Source organism: Sceloporus occidentalis, unplaced genomic scaffold, assembly GCF_023333645.1.
Source record: "Sceloporus occidentalis isolate IW3139 unplaced genomic scaffold, rSceOcc1.0.p SCAF_16, whole genome shotgun sequence".
Classification (NCBI taxonomy): Eukaryota; Metazoa; Chordata; class Lepidosauria; order Squamata; family Phrynosomatidae; genus Sceloporus; species Sceloporus occidentalis.
In genome coordinates this window covers 1849334-1873013 of record NW_028316996.1, presented here as the reverse complement: position 1 = coordinate 1873013, position 23680 = coordinate 1849334, and the positions used below count along the sequence as shown (strand labels likewise).

The 23680-nt window shown below is 38.5% G+C and overlaps 1 protein-coding gene across 1 annotated transcript; it reads left to right on the top strand.

The window, feature by feature from the left end:
• The first annotated feature begins 7240 nt into the window (after positions 1 to 7240).
• Positions 7241 to 19806, top strand: LOC149302935 (long-chain fatty acid transport protein 6-like). Its single transcript, XM_089481779.1, has 10 exons — positions 7241 to 7721; positions 11827 to 12036; positions 12659 to 12817; positions 13574 to 13698; positions 15263 to 15457; positions 15892 to 15982; positions 16674 to 16872; positions 17737 to 17834; positions 18249 to 18379; positions 19630 to 19806. The coding sequence occupies exons 1-10, from the start codon at positions 7241 to 7243 to the stop codon at positions 19804 to 19806; spliced, it is 1866 nt and encodes a 621-aa protein (XP_089337905.1).
• Positions 19807 to 23680: the final 3874 nt, after the last annotated feature.

Below are 23680 nucleotides of genomic sequence, written 5' to 3'. Positions count from 1 at the left end.
TGCCCCTGTTGTCTCTGGGAGGCAGATTAAGGGGGCGGTTTGTGTCCCAATATCTTGTTTTATGTTAATGTGTGTTTTGCTGGATATATCCAGCTCTGTGTGTCTAAAATAAATCAGTCTTCGTTTGGTTTTACCCTACACTGAGTCTCGGCGAGTGACTGGGGAACCGGGGAAAGTGTGTTGTCCCAGGCTAAGGGAGCACAAGACAGCGGAGGCAGTCGGTCGGACTAACCAGCTCCGTGACATTGGTGGCAAGCGGTGGGATTGCTTCTTAGTCCGAGGGACACTTACTTTCTACCGGGAGTAACCGACAGGACGGCAGACTTCGGTCGCCTTGACGAGGACATGGATGTGGTATCAGAATTCCAGGGGCTGCTGCGGGTCATCCTCTCCTGCTACACCACTGCCCTGCCTACAGAACAATACCAGAACCTGAGGCAAGTGGTTCGACGGTCAGTATGGCAGAGGGCTGTTATATGCCGGGGTCAGTGTCTTCCAAGCTCCGAACAAAAGATTAGAGACCAGCGGGAACTACGGATGTCATTCCTGGGACAGCAACCCCAGGAGCAATGGGTATCCGAATTGGACAAGCTGGTCCAACAGGAGGTAAAGCTGGAAGATCACTATAGGGCTCTGTAGTGGTATGCAGAGCAAGCATATTGGGGAACTGCGAAAGAATGTTCTCCAGAGGGCTATGACTTCGGTGGCCTGGGATTATTATGGGATAGTCTTCAGGAGGATCCGGACTTCGGCAGCACAGCGGAGTGGCGGATTGAGGACATCCGGGATTTCAGGGAGTGGGACCTCCCAGATGCACTAGAACTTAAAGGTGATTTAGACTTTTTAATTACACAGGAGTGGGAACTGGAGAAGGCGTATAAAAAACTGTTCGAACGCGTTCAACAGAATGCCCCAGTGTCCAGGGATTGTGTGGATTTTGTGGATGTGATTGAGTGGTCAGCTGAGGATGTTGACCCAGGCAGGGTGGATGGGACTGCGGTCTTCACCCCTGAGTCAGAGGGATACTGGGCAGCTAATCCAGATCCGATACTGGAGCTGTGCGACTTTACACCACAACCAGATCCAGAGATTGTGGATCTAACTGATTTTACATCTGAGGATGTTAACCCAAGAGGGGTGGATAACACTGCGGTCTCCACACCGGGGGCCTCAGAATGCTGGGCAGTCTGCCCAGATCTCTTAGTCCCAGCTGAAGAGCTGGCAACAGGGCAGAGCGCTGCTGGCTTCTGCCCCACATCTGCAATGACTACAGGGATCCAGGGAGATGTGGCAGCCGGCCCTTCTCCCCAGCGGCAGCTCACATGTCCGGGAGCGGAGGAACTTGTTTTTCCTCCCCAGCGGCAGTGGGAGGAACCGAGAGATGTGACAGCCGGTCCATCTTCCCAGCGGCACCTCACATGTCCGGGAGCAGAGGAACCGGCCCTCCCTCCCCAGCGGCAGGCCGACCCACAAGATTCCCTAAACCCAGCTGAAGTGCTGGCAACCAGGCAGAGCATCGCTGGCCTCTGCCCAGCACCTACCAAAGCTGCAGGAGTTCAGGGACATACAGCGGCCGACCCGCCCCCCCAGCAGCAGAACCTAATTCCAGGACCGGATCAACCGGAACTCCCTCCTCAACGGCAACAGGAGCACCAGGGAGGGGATGCAGGCGGCATCACTCCCCAGCGGTACCCGGGAGATGGCGCAGCCGGCCCATCTCCCCAGCAGCAGCAGGAGCACCAATTTTGGGGGGGCATTAATGGGCCAAATAAACTGACTGACTACGGAGTCAACCCGTTTGGGGTCTCATCCTATGTCAGTCCAATTCGAAGGGGGGAGAATTGTGACGGAAGCCTCCATCACTGGGGCCACTGGAGAAGCCTGACTGCCAGCCTCCTCCCTATTGACTATGGGCCCTGGGTTTGTAAAGACTTCTGTGGCTACCCCCAGCAGTATCATCTCATCACTGGCTGAGGGGATTATCTCCGGCAGACAGCCAGGATCTGCCACCAGGGAGTGACTGCCATTGTTTCAGTTTAATGTTGTATAAATCAGTCTCCCCCCTATTGTATTGTTAATCCCGTTACTGCCCCTGTTGTCTCTGGGAGGCAGATTAAGGGGGCGGTTTGTGTCCCAATATCTTGTTTTATGTTAATGTGTGTTTTGCTGGATATATCCAGCTCTGTGTGTCTAAAATAAATCAGTCTTCGTTTGGTTTTACCCTACACTGAGTCTCGGCGAGTGACTGGGGAACCGGGGAAAGTGTGGTGTCCCAGGCTAAGGGAGCACAAGACAGCGGAGGTAGTCGGTCGGACTAGCCAGCTCCGTGACAGTCACCATGAACACATATAGCCCCACTTTCCGAAATCCATCTACTGCCACACCTGTTGAAAGAAAGCTGGCCACAAGAGTAACCATACTCCCCGAGTCTAGTAGTGGCTGAGCTCTCTTCCCAGTCACATACGCATTGCATGTTTGAAGGTTATTACAAGAATCACAAGACATAGTTGAATCAACTCTTTTTGACAAAGTTACATTTTGTCCAACACTTTGCCCACATTGCACTGCATTTGTTCACCTCTTTGTGGGCAATCCTTAGCCATATGTCTAAATCCATCACATCTGAAACATTTTACAACATACTCCTTTCCCCGTTTTAGTCACACTTTCAGGCTTTCTTCATGGGGATCCTCCTCAGGAACCTTCTGGGTACCTCCTCTGTTCATGTGGATTTGCCAACCGAGAACAGTCTTGCCCGTCTCTCAGAACCCTGGAGTTCCTCTGTAGCAACGTATCTGGGATTTTGATGTAACCGAACAGCCTTTTAGGGTAGAGCCATATCAGGGTTAATAAGCAGGTGCCTGTTTTACTTGCACACTTCTTGGCAGGGTTACATTAACCAAATAAATGTATAAAAAACTAATCCTTGCTGTGAGCAATTACTTAACACTGTAGTTTTGCTTACTACCCATGGGCAACTTGTCTTCTTACCAACTTAAATGAATAAAGGTCATCTTCTCCCTGCTCTGCTCATAAATCAATCTCTCAGGCTCTAGGCGTAGCCTGCATTTTATAGCCCTTAATGGGTCACAGGTGGCCCCAATCAATTATCAGATACCTGAGTCCTAGACCTTGGAAAATATGGACTGGAATCTTCAGTACACAGACACCCTGTTAGGGGACCGAGAACCAGCTCACACTGCTGTTTGGGATACTCTACCCCAGGGACCCAAAATACACTGAATAAAGCATAATAAATACTATACTCTCACTGGGCTGTACTTTTCTATTATTCAGGAACTGTAATAATCTGGGTCCTAAATACACACCGTTTAACTACACCTTTCACTCAATGTCCCAATATGCACACATAGACATGCATGCACAATAGGACAGTCATGTGCTTTCACATAGAGATATCCTTACATAAATAGATATACACACACACTGTCATAAACACATATCGCAGCGCCTACCTACAGAATATCTTCAGGTAGCTGTAGGTTCATGGCTGGGGGATGCCCTGATACAGCTTAAATCAACTGCAACATATGACAACAAAAGGAGATTCTTACCCGGTGATCCTGTCACATGACAGGAAGTAGGAAGTCGATGCCCATAATGCAGGTGAGGACCCCATACACCAAGTGTACATAAATTGCACTGCAGCAAGTGGGGCACCCTTTCCAACTGGGGCAACTGCCTCATTTGCCCCATTGTTAATCTGCCCCTGCATTAACCTATGCAACAGATTGATTAAGCAATACATAATCAGTATGTTAGAAACCCACTTTGTGGTGATTTCGTGAGTACCCCAATGATTTCTATAAGCCTTGACATGAATGCTGAGGTCCTTGTATGGGCAGTTTATGTAGATCTGCTTTTACGTATATAATTGGAGAAACCACTGGTTTTCTTTCCCCTAATATTAATATTTACTTAGGTTGAAAGCTGGCAGACTTTGTAAGGGTGGGATAAGAGTAAGGAGAGGACTTCATGGTAGGGAGCTAATTGATATGCTACATTTGACACATTTTGCTACAGATATTAGCACCCATGATGTAAAACAATAATGCGTAAATTGAACTGATTGCAAAACAAAATGCTCATATGGGCACTTGTGCTAAGACATGTGAAGGTGAAAGTTCCCCTTACTAATTGAGATTTCTCTATCGTCAGTACAGCCTCACTTTTCTGAAAAAAAATATTTTTACTAATATTACGCAAAACAAACAGACAATGAGGAAATGGGCAATGAGCAAAAATACATAATAACAAACATTTAGAAACATGCATGTGAACTGTGTTCTAATGTAAGCTTTACAAAGTCCCAAGCAGTTTTACTTCCTGCAGGACTCATTCCTATTGACAAAAGCGGCTAATTAAAATGCAAAGCTCCAGATAGAATGCCTTCAAGAGATTCAAACAAACATGCACAGACAGAGAGTCTTTGTCAATTGCTGGCAAAAAAATGTGGTATATTTGTATAAGAAGTGTTCGTCTGCCAGTGAGCCCTAATAGAACGTAGTTACTCAGATTGTACAGAAACTAAAGGATATTATACTCAAAAACAATATTGCTTGGGGCATAAAATTCTAGTTTCCGCGAAATGCTGTGTTTTAAGATATAGATTGTTGTAAATCTTATAAATACTTTCTTGCAAAGTGTTCATAAAATGGCAAAGCTGGGTTATATTTAGTATTTTATTACAGTCAAGGGGAACTGTTGTCATTACAGCTTATATTATAACAGAAACAAAATACATTTTATGAAACCATTAATATTGTAATATTTTATACCAATAGAGGACCCTTAATAGAAAATGACCCTCTTCTTTGCCTAAGTTTCAATCTTCAGGTGCCACTACAGTATGTGTGGTTCTATCCATCTATTTTGTATTGAGGTCCATTAGTATAAAATATTTCAATATTATTTCTCCACTTTTGGTAACCCCAATTTTAATGGTTTAAAAAAGCTATTTTTTATCTGTTATAATTATATTTTTGTGGATTTAATTCCAACTCCTTTTTCTTTAAGTTCATCAAAACATAACTGAATTTATTACTATTTATAATTTGTTAACCAATGAGCGTTATTGTTATTGAAATATTTAGCTTACTCCTCTGAGCGCCATTGGTTACGCCAATTGCATTGCCAGTAACTGAAAATACTGGATCATGAGGCCTGTGAATATGAAATAACTATTAAATAGAGATGATCATCATCTGGCCAGCTTTAGAGGAATTGAGTGACCACACTGACATTCCCAATAAAAAATTACCTGGGTTTTGAAAGCTGTATTTAAGACCGTCTGGTCTAGTTTTCAAAATGCTATTTTGGGCTTTTAAATCACTACACATAAAAAGAATATAAAAAATACCAGCTTTGGGGACTGCACTGTGTCTGTAATATAAAAGGGACAACCTCCACAATAACAGCCAGGTATATCGACACATATGTCTCCATGCGCACTATTTATGCATAGTTTATAAAAACAACACTGGCATTCCATTTTTATATTACATCTGTCTTGAGCATAATACTTTTACTAATACTGGGATTTTTATACCCATCGTAGAGCACATAAAAAATGGCTATTATGCACGTACAGAACAAAACATGTTGTATATGTAATATATGTATATAGATATATATATATAGATATATATATATATATATAGATATATATATATAAAATACCTTGTATCTAAATTACACTAGTATAGTGGTCCTCTGGGGCTACAAATGTATCTAATATGTGGTGACAATTTGACACCCCCCCCAAAAATTAACTCATATTACCAAGAGTATTTTGTTTCCGAATACCGGGAGCTTATTTTGCATTCTTACAATTTGTTAGTATATAAACAGTATATATACAATCCACATATCTTAGTATGTTGGTTTGTAACTGCGGGTTTCGTACCCCATCAGCTCAAAATACCCCACAAAAGTATATATTTCCAGAAAGCAGACGACGCTAGGAGCATATGGGCACTTTCAATGCAGCTATGTGCCCACTCATATCGTCTACATTATACCATGATGTTCATTTTCTCTGTTTTGTTTAACATTTGCAGATGCACATGAGTATGATCCCTTGATGTTGTATGATTTGTTGTTGTGATGGGCAGTATTGTTGTTACAAATGTATTGCATGGTTTGGTGCCACTTTGAATATTGCCGTGTTCATTTAGCAAATTATTCTGAGGTTGGGTGGCTGTCTGAAAGCCCGAACAGGTGGTTAGATGGTTATTTCTTTTAACACTGCATCCTCAGTTAATGGTGGTTGTAAGTCCCCTATATTATTATTATTATTATTATTATTATTATTATCTTTTTTTATATATATATATAGCGCCAACAATTTACTGTATATATAATATGTGATTTTGCTTCTCTAGGTGAAATGTGAGCTGTTTCAAAAATGGCTTAGCCTCCAAGGAGAAAAATGCGTCTGATCCGAAGCCCTGAAACGGGTAATTCAGGTACACAGAGTGAGTGATTGACACACAAAGCTAATCCTCTGTGCTCTTATCCACAACTGACACTCGAAGCCATGGTCGGAGAAAGCACGTTTCTGTTCTGTTGTATAACATTCAGCACTTCCTCCTTTGTAATCGCCTCCCCTTTTCTTTTTTTATCAGCCACAGCAGGAGAGAGGCTTATCTAGGGTGTTATCTGAAGGAGAGCTAGTAAACAAGGAGGCAGGGGCTTCCTCGGATCGGGGAGGGAAGAGATTCCTTTGCTCATCAGTTAGTTGTTCCTACCCACTTTATTTTTCAAAGAACTACATCAGTGGTGCTTTCATTTGAGGCCGAGTGAGAGAATTTAGCACACAGGCGGGACAGGCTTGCTAAAAAAAACCCATGGATTTCACTGCTTTCTCTCACTGAAAAGCAGGAGGAGGGAGAAGATACACACAGAAGAATTTCCACTGCTGGTAACATATTCTTCGCTATTTACGATTACAAGTAGAACTCGGGATTATTTCCAGCTCTTTTCAATTCTTTCTTTTGTTTCAAGAGCAGTGAACTTTGTAATTCTTTGTTATTGACTCCGAACTTTCCTTTTTTTTTTTTTTGATTCCCATTAAATAAGTGAAGCATTTTTACAGCATTCAACCCATGGCAGCTCAGGTAGACATTTGTTTTTCGCCAGTTCCATTTAACGAACAAATAGCCTGACTTAAAAATCTTCTTTCAACTTTTTTTTTTAACGCTTTTTCTTCCTTTTCACAATGTTTCTCTCTTGGATAACGGGTACTGTAGCAGGCTTGGCAGCCCTTCATTTTCTCCAGAAGAGTCTGTTTCCATACTTCTGGGTTGACCTGAAGTTTTTGCTGAAAGTCATACGATATGGCTTTCTCATTGAAATGTACAAGAGGACAGGCAACGTGGTGACTGTTGTGGATCGATTTATACAACAAGCCCAGCGAATACCTAATAAAGTTTTCTTAATATTCCACGAAGAGACGTACACTTATCGTGATGTGGACAAAAGGAGCAATCGGGTGGCCCAGGTTTTCCTGAAACATTCTACGTTGAAAAAGGGTGACACCGTAGCCGTGCTGATGAGCAACGAACCAGACTTTTTGAATGTATGGTTTGGTTTAGTGAAAATTGGATGCCTGGTTGCATTTCTTAACTACAACCTGCGATCAAGATCCCTGCTTCATTGTTTTCACAGCTGTGGAGCAAAAATCCTTATTGTAGGAGCAGGTAAAATATCACTATTGTTGCTCTGTCGTGAATTACTTTCCAGGAATGACACTTCAGACCAGTATCTGCTGAACAAAGCCAGGCAACAGGTGTCTGCTAACATGCAGTGATTCAATGGGCCTGTCATTCAAAAGTATGCGGGTGACAAGGTCCATCACAGGTAAGTATACAGGTAAGAAGTTAAATAAACATTTGTCATAGTTACCTATACTTTGTAGCTGCCACTCCCAAGTTTGCAAATATGGATAGACTGTGCATGTGCAAGCAGCTATAATCCTCTTTGTGTTTTTGCTGAGATGACACCTCATTTCACCTATACCTTAACCAGCAATGAGGATAGCACTAACCTGACAGTCCTTTGGATTGCCATACAGTGATGTATTTACTTTTGGGGTCTTGTCGGCCTAGGATGGGATGCTGTGCCCAGCAGCGTGTTTATGTGGGGAGCTGTCCTGCCCTAGCCTTTCTCAGTTTTTGGCCTCGGAGGTTATTGTGCCTTATGGGGCATTTAGTCAAATGTCTTTCACAAAGAATGTTGTTTGCTTACCCCTGGACCAACCCACAGGATGGTCTCCCATACTTGGTGTAGGCTCATGTTTTCCATTTTAAGTGCCTAGATATGACATCATAAACCAATTCTCCACTTAGAGGCACATGCGTTAAATATTTATGGCTGAATATATGGATTGGAAGATATCTGGTTATACTTGATGACTTGTGTATGTACTTTCAACATTTCACATACCCACAATAAGATGTTGAAATTACAGAGTAAGGTCTTCAAGTTCAAACAACAATAAATAGAACATTGTGATCTAACAAGTGACTTAATATATTTATAAATGCAATTCAGAAAGTTCACCGTGTTAAAGGGTTATAGAAGAATCATAATAAAGTACTCTGTGAGTGCTTTAATATGTGTTCTTCCAAAATAACAACAAAATAAAAATAAAGAGCTTACCTGACAGAAGAGGTAGTCTTAAGAAGTCTCAGTGTTTGCTATTATATAGAAAATGCGAGGGTGTGCACAATAATCTTATCTCTTTTAAAGAAAAAAACAGGATCTGAAATTAATTATATCTTCATTATTTGTTTATAATGCCCACACTAATTCACCCATTTTTGTTCACGAGTCTCATGATTTGCATCAAATTCTCATAGATTTTATCAATCACAAAAAGAATGTTTAGGTACTTGTGGGTCGCACAAATTGGAGCTGCGCTCCAATGTAACGAGACTGAACTATCCAAGTTAGTGATTTTGTTACTGGTATAAGTTCAAATGACTGCTTGAATACAGACGGAAAAAATCAGATATTTTATATCATGGCAAGTAATCACATGGTTGCCTATAGTAGTGAGCCATTAATATATATATTATATATATCGAGAGATAGCTCATGTGAGTGTAGCTATGGCTTTCTACCAGCTACATTTACTTGGTTGTAGGCATGTTTGAACTGCGCCCTCAACATTTTATGTCCTGAAACATCCTAATTTGGATTGCATAATCTATATGTGCATATTGTTTACCCATTGCACAGGGCTGTAGAAAGTGCTGGTGGTTTGTACATAAACTAATATTGATATCCCTACAAAAGTAAAGGAGTCAATTTTTAATTGGACACCGGGACGTGTTAAATACACAGAAATAAATGTATGTGTACAAATAAGAGTGGTACTTGGCACTTAATAATAGGCTGTGTTTACTTTAAACTGGTTTGATTCCACAATCATAAGATACAAAACAGTAGCTTTGATATTTTTTGTTTATATGTTCAAGAAAAAAAATGAGTGCATGAATCCAGTGTTCTGAAAGCAGATACAGTATGTTTAATAATTCAACAATGTACTCATGGTTACAAGAAATAGAAATATGAGCGATAGTCCTTTGAAAAGGGTAATTATCCTAATGTTTCCTCTTCTGACACGCAATTGACAAGCTTGCATAAGCAAAGCTTTACAGCCCTTTACATGCCTAACTAAAACAATCAGAGGATGTATGGATTAGATAATTCTTGCTGCAAGGACTTTATATTCACAGGAACTTTGAATAAATGTATCTTGATATACCCAAATTATTTTAATAAAATGTATGTAAATTTCTGTGTTTATGGAGACGTAAGATCATTATTACATGTGTGACTATATATATACCCCAAAACAGGAAGTGTTTGCTTGGGTGCAATTTCATATATACAAATATATGCATGTATTTTTTTACATTTTTTTTTACTGCAACTGAAATATTGTATTTATGGAAATATATATACACATTATATTGACAAAAGTATTGGGACACCTGAACATTATACCAACAGGGACTTTGATGACATTGTATTCAAAATACATAGACATTAATATCTAGTTGGTATGACCTTTGCAGCTATCACAGCTTCCACTCTTCTGGGAAGGCTTTTCACAAGATTTTGGAGTATTTCTGAGGAAATGTTTGCCCATTCGTCCAGTAGAACATTTGTGAGGTCAAACAAGGGCCAAAAAGACATGGCTGGATGAGTTTGGTGTGGAAGAACTTGACTGACCAGCACAAAGCCCTGGCCTCCAACCCCATCGAACATCTTTGGGATGAACTGGAATGCAGACTGCGAGCCAGACCTTCTCGCCCAACATCAGTGCCTCACCTCACAAATGCTCTACTGGATGAATGGGTGAATATTCCCGTAGAAACACTTCAAAATCTTGTGGAAAGCTTCCCCAGACGAGTAGAATCTGTTATAGCTGCAAATGTCAGACCAACTACATGCTAATGTCTATGTACATATACTAAAGTAACAACAATAAGGTCAATAATGTACAAAATAATATCATGAACAAAAGATAGGAAATGAGGGGCCAGTTCCTGTCAAATAACACTTGCTTCAGGCAAGCATTTAAAATTCTGTGAAAGCAGCTTGTTCTTGTTAAGAGCCTCTTTCTATGAGTGACCACTACTGTTTGCTTACATTGATATTCGCAGACAGTCACTTGCTGCCCTTACAGTAGGCAGCGTAATTTTCACCAGGTAAAGAGGATCTTAACTCGCAGGTACAGAGTGGATGTGTCAGATGAGACACTGCAGGTAGATAAAATAGCTCAATGCCATGTATTTAGAAAACTTACCAACATTTTTTTTTTTCTTCAGAGAAGCCTCTGTAGGTTATTTTTTATGAATGGGTACATGGCTCACCTCCAATTGTTGTACATTCAAAAAGAAAACTAATGTATTTGATGAAGATGGATTAGTTTAAGGCTAGCTTTCAGATTCGCTTTTTACTTATTTTTACTTTTTACTTATTTTTACTTTTTACTTATGCGTATAACATCCCTTGAAGAAGTTGGTGCCTAACAAAGAGGCTGAAAGTAAATTACATCTGATTAGGTAAGCAGGCTGTAAGCTCTATGAGCAGGGACTTCCTATCCTAAAGTATTTATACCTATTGTACCCCAATCAAAATGTTTAAATGGGCACTGGACTTGCACAGCTGCATGTATTGCACCCCTCCTTAATCATTTATATATACTGCAAGATGCTAAGAACATAAATTACAATACATGCATACAAACTCACCTCATGCAGAGGTGCTGTACAGTTGTCTGATTCCTTTCCTACTTTACACATGGAGTAAGCTACTAGTCTGCTGCCCACTGGCAAACAAAAACCATCTTTTTGGTAAGACATGGGGTAAATATAAAAAAAATAAGATGATGATTTTTCCAGATTTATTGGAGGATTTTGTTAAATTAATACTTTATAATGTGTTGTTTACTAGGTACCAAAGTATACTCTATTACAACCTCCTGATACAGCTTAAAATTCAATCCAAATCTGAACAAATCACTGTACTGTACTATATTATTGCTTACAAATCAGGATTTTGGAACTGTTACTTTCACAATGAGAAGGTAAAGCTTCTTGCCTCTTGGTGATCCCTTGTTTCATTTAGCACGAATATCTAAATGTTTTCTCTGTAGTGTTTATAATTTTAATCTAATCGTCAAACCCTACTAGTGAAACAGTATTTGGTATTAGTGTTTCTAGCAATGTTTTTCCAATACTGCTACTGCTAATGTATATAAAACTTTTTTAAAAAAAAATGTGTTGCTAGATTTGCTTGACACGTTGGAGGAGATCCTGCCTAGTCTTCAAGATGACAAGATGGCTGTTTGGGTAATGGCAAAGGAGACCTCTCTCCAAGGTGTAAACACAATTGTAGACAAACTGGAATGTGTAAGCGATGAGCCTGTACCACGTCACCTGCGCATAGTCAAGAGCATTAGAGCACCAACTCTTTATATTTTCACATCTGGTACAACAGGTATGATTGTTTTGGATACCACTTTTATATGTATAGTCTACCATTCAGAATGAGTAATATATTTAAAATTAGGAAAGGTTAGGTGCCAAAAAAACCCATATATGTTCAGTAGTAGGTGAGTACACTCTAGATAGGTATGTTTTCTATGTTTTGGTGTGCCAAAATGCTCTCACTATCAGCTAGATTTTGTTATTTTTAAAACTTTTGGGTTGGCTGACAGTGAAAGTTGTTGTTTTCTTTTCTAACATTTTATTTACTTGTTTGATTAATATTTATTTCCTTTTGAGGACCCTAAATTATTTCACTTATAACCAGACAGTACTATTTATAATTTCATGGCAACATCGCTGGGGTTCACATACTTATTTTTAATTTTTATTGTATTTTTTATTTTCCCATTGATGCAAAAACCCTAGAAAATAGTATTGCATCTTAAGGTTGTTTAGGGCGTCTTCCCTTATGACGTAAAAGTATGTAGTAAAATAAAATGTTTCAGGTTACAACTAGATTTTCTACAAATTACATTGATTGAAGTGTCATTGTAATTATAAATCGTTTTTACCATTTTATTTTTTATTAAATGTTACTCCCTGGTATGGGAAATCTTTTCTTTTCATTTCAGGTCTTCCAAAAGCAGCAGTGATAGGCCAGCTCCAATCACTGAAAGGTGCTGCTGGAATATGGGCCTTTGGAGGTACTCCAGAAGACATTGTGTATGTCACTCTCCCTCTCTACCATAGTGCTGCCTCCCTTATTGGAATAGGTGGATGTATATATCTAGGTATTGTATGCCTTACATTTCTCACTAACCAATTAGATCATTCCTTATAATTCCTACTATGAACTGTGTCCAGTGTCCCTGGGCTGGCTTCCAGCAGCACTGCTTGCTTAAATGGTTCTTTAGGAGATGAAAACAATTACAAATTGTGAGGTCACTTAGAATATCGAAAAAAAAATAGCTGGAAATCATAAAATCTCTCTAAACCATCCCACAATGTGCACACATTATAGAATGTGATGCCTCACATAAAGAGGGCTCTCTCGTATATTACAACGCATAATCTTGGGATGTGATTGACCTTTAGGGTGTACTCACTAACCCAAGTGTTTGCTGGTGAGTTGCACATTTCAGCTCTCTGACTTCCATAAGCATAGTCATAAGCATTATTTGGCTGAGCTTACCCTGCTTTAGGCATAATTGGTATAAGAAGATTTCTCGCCGCTCATTTCAGAGATTTAACCGTAAATCTTGCAGGACAAACCCAGCATTACATGCAGTTGATGCTTACTGGTGTAATGCATATTTAACTCAGGGAGTTGAAATGTACAGCTCTCCTATCAGAGACCACTGGCTTAATGAATACATTCCTCTATGTGAAGCCTGCCAGGAGCTATGTAAGAGGTCCATTGAGGCCCATATCTGCAAAACACTGGTGCTTCATTGCCACACAAGTAGAAGAAGGCATAAAACATACCGGTAATTTTGGGTTATAGCTCAATAAAAATGAAACTATATAATTAAGCTATTTTTTAATAGGTGCAACTTGTGTTTTGCGGAAGAAATTTTCAGCAAGTCAGTTTTGGGTCGACTGCAAAAAGTATGATGTCACAGTCATTCAATACATTGGAGAATTGTGTCGTTACCTATGTAAGCAACCAAAGGTGAGTGTGGAAATCTAATAGCAAACATGCTACATTATATTTTTTGTTTGAAATATATACATATGGCATACATGTTATACGTTAAAATGTGTTAAGACAAAAACATTTTTCTGCTTAAAAGATACATTTTTAGAAATAAAATTATATACCGGTAATTTGGTATCCTAAAATTAAAAAATCAGCCTTGCTGCTATGACACTAGAATGCTTTTTATACATATCATGTGTGTTAGAGGAGCAATGAAAGTGTAGTTTCATCCTCTCCATCTAATGTGGTGTGATAATTTCCACTATAATTAACTTACTTTCCATTGTAGTCTATGAGAGAACTGATATTCAGTTACTAGGGATACATGTAGTTCCAGACTGTGGTGCTTTCATATATAAGAAAACTTTTGGATACATTTTTATATGAGGAATGTTTTTTTTTTTATAAATTCGACTGATTATTCCCCCCTTAAAAATATATAACATGGTGCAAATGTTAGTTGCTAAATGTAGACCATAGGGTAAAAAGGTTTACACTTATAGGAATGTTTGTATTAAGTGTAATGAAAGGGAAGGGCATGCTTGGGGTGGGAGTACATGTGCTCAGTTTGGGAAGGGGTGTCCTATGGATTGGCATCAGGCAACCACATACAACAATGGCTAAACCGGGCTACCTGTGAGGATCCCATAGATTAACACAGCAGGAACTGGCACTCATCCCATTGGCCGTGATTCCTCATAGAGTAACATTGGCCACATTCTCTTCAGCCTGGGGTGTATAGACTACCCTCTGTATATTGGTTGCTTTTCTTTCTTATTGCTTGTTTTGCCTAGCCTCCACTGTTCATTGGTTGTTTTGTCTGGATGTGTAATATTAATTCTTTCATATGAAGGATATTAGTGACGCTGGCCAGGGATCTCCACTAAGACTTTTAATTCTTGTCAAGAGAAGTTTCAGTTCCAATAATCTGATTCAATCACAGCTATAACATGTAGGCGTTTGTGTTGCTAGTGCCAATGTTAGTGACTGAAAGACTCATTGTTTTCTAGAGAAGTAATATAAAAGCCTTAACAATCTAGCAGTCAGAGGAATTTAGCTAAATTTACTCCCACTAAGCCGTGTTTATTGTAGTATCACTGTGATTCTTTCTGGACAGTCAGGCATAGGCAATCGATTAAAGGAAAATATATATACTGATATGATTGTTGATTCTTTATACTTTAAAATATAATATTAATTAGTAATACCTCTTCATACAGATACACAAATTCCCATAAACCAATATTTAATTGGATATACATTTCCTCAGACATTTGGAAATTCTATCAACTCTATGAAGGAAAAACCAATGAAGGAAAGTTAAAGCAAAATACTGCACAAGAAAAGGAATTTGTGGGCACCATAAAGAGGAAGTTTATAGGGCGCAGGTTAATATGGAGTCAATTTCTATTAATAACAAATATTAATTACTATTAATTGTCATTGTTTTTCATTGTCTAAATGAAGCCTTCCTTTAGAAATCTAAATTACAGCATCACAGAGAACTAAAGTGATGCATTCTATGTTTATGCAACAGCGAGAAGGGGAAAAGGCCCATAAGGTCCGTATGGCAGTGGGAAATGGCGTCCGCAGTGATGTGTGGAGGGAATTCCTTGAAAGATTTGGGGACATCAAGATGTGTGAATTGTACGGTGCTACAGAAGGCAATATTTGTTTCATGAACCACACTGGGAAGATTGGATCTGTGGGACGAACCAATTTTTTTTACAAGGTAAAATCAGATAATAACACAGTATATGCTGGAACATTTTAGAAAACAAGTCTTTTAAGCAACCTTTTGTCTGTATTGGCTAGCATAATGCATAGTTACGCCCTACATACTGAAACCAGCCAAAACGTTTTTTGGGGTCAACTAGTTGTACCAGAGATGAAGCAAAAATGTGTGGATTTTTATGCTATTGTTCTATACTATAGGTTTGTTACAAATTAGCAAAGCTGTGCATTTACAATACTTATTACACTTTTTGTATATGATTTTTTTTTTTAATCATTCTTTAATTTTTTTGGTTATAATTTAATAACATTCCAATATGAATAAATTAATACATTTGTAATCATACTTTACTTTAAAACGTTATCTTAATTATTATATGTTTACGTTAAAATTATCTATATTTTTTTTTTTTTTTTTTTTTTTGCTCCAAGCTTGTGTTCCCCTTTGAACTCATAAAATATGACATTCAAAAAGATGAACCAATAAAAAACCAACATGGCTGGTGTGAAAAAGTTCAGAGAGGTAACATTTTTAGACATTTTTAAGACTTGAGCTTCCTGCTTTTAGATTTATGTCCTATATATGTGAACCTTTTTATTGTATGTACCTTTACGCTAACTGGCAGTTGTTGTGTCTATTGTTTATCTGATAAACCTGCTACTGCCTGATTCATTAAGAGCTGGAGGCCTTGCAGCCCTTGGTGGGCAGGATTCTTTTGGGATAAAATCGACCACAGGGTGTATTCACTCAAGGCAATGGAGAGTTTGCAGGGGAGCTGTGTTTCAGGTTCTTTACTATACATTATCTATAGCCAACCCCAGGGAGCTCCTGCAGCAAGAAGCGCTTGGCTGGCCCTGTATAATGTACAATTCAATCTGAGTTTTCCTCAAAGTCTTTTCATGCATTGAATTTTACATTATACAGGACCAACTCAACCCTTCTTGTTGGAGAAACTTAGTGAATAGTGAAGTGAGGGAGTTAAAAACTACAACTCTCCTGCAAATTCTCCCTTTAGTGAATAAAACCCGCATCATATGTCTTCTTAGGTTCATAGTAGACTGCATACGTTTTATGTACAAATATATGACAGCAAGAAAATGTCACTGTGCATAAGATTTTGTAGACAGTTATCTAAGAAGACAAAGAAAAAGACACCGGTCACTCTTACCTTCTCAATTGGACTGATCACTGTATTATCTTTTTTATACCCTAGGTGAAACTGGACTCCTAATATCAAAAGTTAACTCTAATAATCCTTTCTTCGGCTACACTGGCAATAAAAAACACACTGAAAAGAAGTTACTGCATGATGTGTTTAAAAAAGGAGACGTTTATTTCAATACCGGGGATTTGATGGTCCAAGACAGCAATAATTTCCTTTACTTTCGCGACAGAATTGGAGATACTTTCAGGTACAGTCATGAATCTATAAGATTCAATGCAAATATTTTTTATTTAGTTTAGATACAAACAGTGAAAAAGCAGTAGTACTGGAAAAGAATGCCAATTATATACTGCATACATGTGTTTTGTAATAAAGATCAGAATTGACATTTTATAGCTACATCATGTATAGGAAACCAACAGTTTAATTGTCTTAAGAAAATAATTTTTTTTGACAGAATAATTCTAGTTTACTGTCAGAAGAGGACATGCTGATGCATAGATGAGATCTTTTGTTGTCATAGCTCCGGGAAAAGGTTTCTAAATATATCAGGTGTTTTAAACAAAATCTGGGGACTTTTCTTTAAGGAGATACATATGTAATATTTAGCTTGTCATCTTTTTACTTTAAGTATCAATAATATATTATTATAGGGTGATATTTTATTACAAAAAAAGGCTAGCGCAGAAAGTTAACCTTGACTATAAACACTATCCTTGCTAAATATGCCTTGTGGCGTGTAAACTTTACTGTAGGCTCATTACGTTTTCAGATCCGGCGGACAAATATTTTGCAGGAACATCTGGTCAAACTAATCTGTTGCCTTCTATACCCTTATTCATACTACCAAAGTGAAATATTTACAAATTAATTATATAAAAATAGCACCTTATTAGAGGTGGTATTTTATCTTCCCCGAAAAAGAAAAAATGAATAATATACAGTCTTAAAAAAATCCAAGTTAATCAGATGGTGTAAACATGTTATCTGCTGATAACTGGTATATACAATATGCTTAACTGTACCTGCATTGACTGAATCATCTATGGCTTGGGATAAAATGAATTTAAATAGCTAAATGCCAATGTTTCTCTATAAAATGTGTACATAGGTGGAAAGGAGAGAATGTAGCTACGACAGAAGTTTCGGACATCATTGGAATGCTGGACTTTATACAAGAAGCAAATGTGTATGGGGTGACACTCCCAGGTAAGCATTTGCTTCTCAGGTTTGATAGAGGGGTATCTAAAGGGAATGATGCTGAGATATTTGGCTAATCTGATAATATTAATAATACTACTAATCTAAATATTTAGCCGATGTACTCAGTGGGTCTCATTTATATTAAAAAATGCGCATTGTTAATCGAGAGATCCACTCAGGTATATGAATTTGTTCCAAAGCAAATACTGGGGGAGGTAGAACAAATGCATATACAGAATTCTGATGTATCCATCTATGCATTTACATAAGAAAAAAAATTAAAGGGTAACCCTCAGCCATGATGTGGATTAAAGTCATATTTACTAGCAGTCCTGATTTTCACATGTCCGGGTATCTGCCCCACTGTCCTGCTTTGTTTATGAAATACTTTATATATAATATGGTCAATTTTATTTTTAGAGCATGAAGGAAAAGCAGGAATGGTCTCTATTATTTTGAAACCCAAGCAAACTTTGGATCTTATGAGCACCTACAAGCAGGTCACCACTTACCTACCAGGCTATGCTTGTCCTCGATTTTTAAGGCTACAGGTACTGAATCTTTAAATACACACATTGTTTTTAGGCATTGTATAAAACGATATAATTTGTTTATATAATCTGTGACGGGACGCCCTGTACCCCAACTGGGTACTTCCACACAAACTGCTCTTCCTTCTGCCGATACACCAGTGATTAACCCCTCCAGCGCCAGACAGAAACAGCATTGTAGAGAGAAGGGGGATGCCGCTGCACCGGAGCTGCGTTGGTGCTGTAGCTAGCCGTACCTTAGCGTATTCATCTCATGTATTGTGCTGAAAAGGACAGTGAGTTGTTACAGTAGCCCACCCCAAGCATCAATGTTGAGGTGAAAACAGGACTGAGTTTGATTGAAAACACACTAATATTTAAACAGTACAAAGGGGGTTATTTACATAGAATAGTCACAGCAATCAGGCCCTCCTTTGCACACAGCTCAGTATTTGCACTCTGCCCAACTCATCCAGGTAGGGGTCGCGATTTTAGTTTGTGGGGAGGATGGTAAACATATGTTGTATATCGTATGTAGTGGGTACAAAATTTGCAATATGAGAAAAAAAAGGTTGCCTATATAAGGTGACCACACTTTATTTCTGCCATTCAGGGACACACTATAAAGCAGATGAGATTACACACACAGGTGTGTGTATGTGTGTGTATATATATATATATATATATATATATATATATATACCATATTTGCTCGTCTTATATTCGAAGTTGTCTTCTAATCAGAGCTCAAAAGACTAAGATCCAGATCCCCCGCAGCGTTGCTGGATCCTCCTCTCCGGCAGCCGGCAGACACCCTCTGCTTCTGATGGCACTTCCTCTGGGGCTTCTATGACGGAGCACCAGCATCACATGACCTTCCAGTGCTCATTCATAGAAGCCCCAGAAGTGCCTGCAGCAGCAGCGGAGGTTGTCTGCGTGGATTGCGCAGACCTCAACTGGCTGCCCCACTAGACACCAAGGAATCTGAAGCACGGGGGACAAGTCTAGGGAAGCACTGGTAAGTCGGGGGAGGGTAAGAGTGGCATATGGGGGTATAAGGGCTTTCTGGAGGCAGAGTGGCATATAGGGGGTTAAAAGGAATATCAGGGAGGCAGGGTGGCATATAGGGGGTTAAAAGGCATATCTGGAGTTAGATCTGCTTAATAATTGGCCTCACTTTTATATAAACTAACATGGATAAAAAAAGTCCAATCAACCTTATGATATCTGCTAATTAATCAGATTTAAATACATATTTTATTTTTTTCTAGGAGAATATGGAGATGACTGGGACATTCAAACAACAGAAATTCCGTCTTGTGGAGGAAGGCTTCAACCCGACCACTATAAAAGATCCACTGTTTTTCTTAGATGACTCAAAACAATCATATGTTCCTTTAACCAAAGACATTTATGACAAAATCATTTCTGGCCTTATAAAACTCTAAGAAATGTCTGTACAAAGTGCAGCAACAGGGAACTTTCAGTATTTCATTTGCTGCTAAGGCTATGTGCTGATGTTCCGTAAACTACAACACATACAGGAAACTCTGTAGCCAGATATAGTTTAATGACTGTAGCTGATTTTAGGGAACCGTCCAAATCACAATTCCACTCCATGGAACACATTTCCTTCTGAGCCCATGACGTTATGAATAATCCACCATATGTGATGTCCTAGTGACTCCGATGCCTTCTAACTCTACAATTTCACTTGAATTGCTGCCTGAATTACATTCTCTGTCTTTAAGAAGTGTTGGTAAGGCTAAAATGTCCAGCAAATTGCACTACTGGATTACGTGAAAAAGCAGTAGCCACTGATTTCTGTACAGTATTATACTGTAGGGGCTAAAATGTGTGTGGGTATAATACAATGGTTTTCTTTTATATATTTTTTAGAGTGCTAATTTTTTGCAAAATTTTATAAGCTAATGTTTAATCTAACTTAACTGTTTTGAGGCAGCAGGTTAATATAATACGTTTACTGTTTACAATACGTTTTTTTGGATTTGGGTGGCAAACTTGGTTAAATAGCACTTAGTTATTTCCAGCACTTGGAACATGAGAGATACAAAGACTGACATATACAATTACTTTTTTTTTTATTACATAATACATGGCCTAAAACAATTGCTTCAATAAAAATATTAGTTGCTAAAATATGAATATTGTTTTTTTATGCTACTTACAAACTTACAAAAATAAATTGTGATAGACTCGGTCATTGAAACTGCTTAATAATAACAATGTATTGTGTATTAAACACAGTTTATTTCTTAGAGAAGTAGATAAATCGAGTTATTACAATGTATATAAAACCCTAAATTGCTGCATAACAAATGACTGGGAAGTTTCAGCATTTTATATGAAGAGATTAGTAATAAAACTTGAAGTTTCTTGTGGATCATCTCAAGTGTAATTATTGTGTTTATGAAATCATGTTCTAATCATATGATTTGCAGCTGGTGTCATATCGTGTTAAATGCTAGCCCTGTGATCCTTGGTCGCATTTAAGAATAACACTTTGATTACTGCATTTTCATCACACTCCACACAAAGAAACATATGGTTATTAGTAAGTCTTTCTCATCCCGTACTTAATATTGAACGATAATTCTAAAAAGCTTCTCTACAGTGGCATCTGGGGTAGGTTTGGCTAGTGAAACTACTAGAAAAATATTTCTTCCAATACTTCAGAACATTTCATAACGATGGACAAAGAATCACCAGTGGTTTGTTGCTTTAGGGCTATTACTATTGCACACGTCATTTTTGTAAAGGTGACATTATTATTCAGCAACGTCACTATTTCTGAATGGGGAGAAGATTAGATATTGGTTCATTTCTGGTGTAGCAAAGCTTCATGAGTAGCTTTTAGGAGTTGCACTTTATTTGCATGCTGTATGTTGGGAGGAGATAAAGTTGCATATTTTTCGGTTACCAGTAAGGTCAATCTTTTATTTAATATATTGGGCATCCTGATGTCGTTACCTTAATTGTGATGGTAAATAAACAGTTAAATGTTATATACCTGTTTGTTTCTATGAGCTCCAGGGAACACTGGAGGCCTGAAGGATCTTGACAAATCAATTACAGTTTTGTAGCTAGCAGTAGGCTAGAGACTTTAGTGTGTATTTTAAAATGCTGTCCAAATACTTCTGGAGGCAGCTAATGTGCAGCTCAAGTTTTTAGGACCTATTTGTGTCCAGATGAAAAGTTAGCTATACTAAGAACTAATGCCCCATACAGCCCCACCAATATATTAAAGTACTTTGCAAGAAAAAGACCTTGTTAAATAAAAAAAAAAACAAAAAAGAAAAACTAGTAACTCCCTCTGGTTGTCTGGATTTTAGATTCTTGAAGCTGGCAAGGAGAAGAGATTCTGAAGAATTCCTCTATGAATTTACATGTAACCCCCGGACCCACAACAATCATATGTATTTAAGTTAATATGATGGCTGGAGTGTTATGCATAGATGCATGAAGGTTTGAATCATAGCAACCGATGGAAAGGTCCTGCCAGTTGGACGATTACATAGGTCCCTATGGTGAGAAGGCAAAAACCAGTTTATACCAGTATATAATGCAAACAAGCAATTATACGTTGTCATACTGGTCATCCATCGGGGCATTCAGTAACAAGAATGCGCAATAATAAGAAGCAATGTATATAATGTCCTTCATTGATGGGGAAACTTAACACAGGTTTGGTGTTGTTTACTTATTTGATGTTGAAAAACTAGGCACAGTTAGTTATTTACACCATCATTTGGTAATTTTAGAATAACTGAATTGCTACATGAACGTTAGAAAGTATAGTCCTGTTTCTTGTCAAAATGTAAAATAGATAATCTGCATAACATTTCAATTTGAACTCTTAAAATCTCTTAAAATATGTTTAACCATTTTATTCTCGTATCATTATGGAACATATTGCCTGGCAGAGTTAAGAACTTCATGTTATTCTGGAATAGAGCTTGAAAAGCATCCTCCTCATCATAGCAATTGCGGTAATAGAAAAACCATGCTGAGTGGAACACTCAATTGGTTTCTACAGTGACAACATGTTTTGAAGACCACTTTGCCTTCTAATTCAACTCCAATCTCCTAACAGATTGCAAGTCTGCAAGAGCAAGGCCTTCTACTTCTATGGTGTAGTGACATATTGTATTGGCATTTTGTTGTTCTTGTTTACAAGGTGGTGACAAGGATGTTTCCTTTCAGGGTGCAGGTTGATGATATTAGGATAGATTGTATGCATATCTGAATAGGTGATGTTCTTTTGTGAGCGTGAAATCATGACACAAGTGGGAAGGTGAATTGAGATCCATGTTGTGGGCAGAGAAAATAGTGGTTGGGATAATATTTAAAGATAACATTTGTTGGTTTAAATTTAATTCTGAGGGGTATCAGGAGCCCGTAGAGGGACACAGTGCTACACAGTGAGCCATCATATCAAGGGTAATGGGATAATAAAAGTAGTTTGGCAGAGGTGTTCAGAATGGTTTGGAGTAGTGAAAGGTTGGAGGGGGAGGCCAGTTAGTAGGAAACTGCAGTAGTCCAGACAGGATATCATAACGGGATTGATTATTATTTTAGTCATCTTGAAAGGTCTGTGAAAAGGAGAAATTGGAGAGATATTTTGCCTTAGTACCTCTAAGCATGTGAATTTGGGCTGTAGTGTTGATTGCGGAATTCTCAGCAGTAATGGAGATAATATCAAAAATTGAGGATAGAGGAGTTGGTGGAATAACTAGAAGCCCAGTTTTGGAGATATTGAGCTTCAGGTAGTGGGATGCCTCATGATCAGGTTTGCTATGCATAGACAACCACTAGGTCCAGATAATCAAACAAAGGCTGGTGCTGTACACTTTATACTCAGTAGTTTCATAAAGCAAATATTCCACTGGATGCCAGCACTGTCCACTAGAGGGTAGCTTTACTCTTTTTGTGATAGAACATACATCCTGAGGTTAAATTATCTCTTAGATGGGTAAGTGATCTATGTTCAATGGCAGTGTTAATTACCTAAACAATTCTTTGCAAAATTATTTATTTTTTATGCGTTCTAGGTGCTGAGTATTAGGAGTGAGCTGCAGTTCCTCACTAACACAGTGGGTTCCTGTCCTTCTAATTGGTAAGCTAGCCTGGTAGACAGATGGTTATACATTTGGTATTAGAAAAAGCAGGGAAATTCTATATGAAATATATATGAGCATGACTATTAAAATGTTTCATATTAATGACAATGATAGCCTGTTTGAGGATAGGCCTCATCTGTGACCATTGGGGGGCCATGGGGGACAGCGACCAAAGTAGGGG

Excerpts from the sequence above, each read along its gene's own strand:
- LOC149302935 (XM_089481779.1), top strand. The coding sequence starts at position 7,241 with ATGTTTCTCTCTTGGATAACGGGTACTGTAGCAGGCTTGGCAGCCCTT. Across the intron at positions 7,722-11,826 it reads AATCCTTATTGTAGGAGCAG|ATTTGCTTGACACGTTGGAG; the intron begins GTAAAATATCAC and ends ATGTGTTGCTAG. Across the intron at positions 15,983-16,673 it reads GTGTGAAAAAGTTCAGAGAG|GTGAAACTGGACTCCTAATA; the intron begins GTAACATTTTTA and ends TTTATACCCTAG.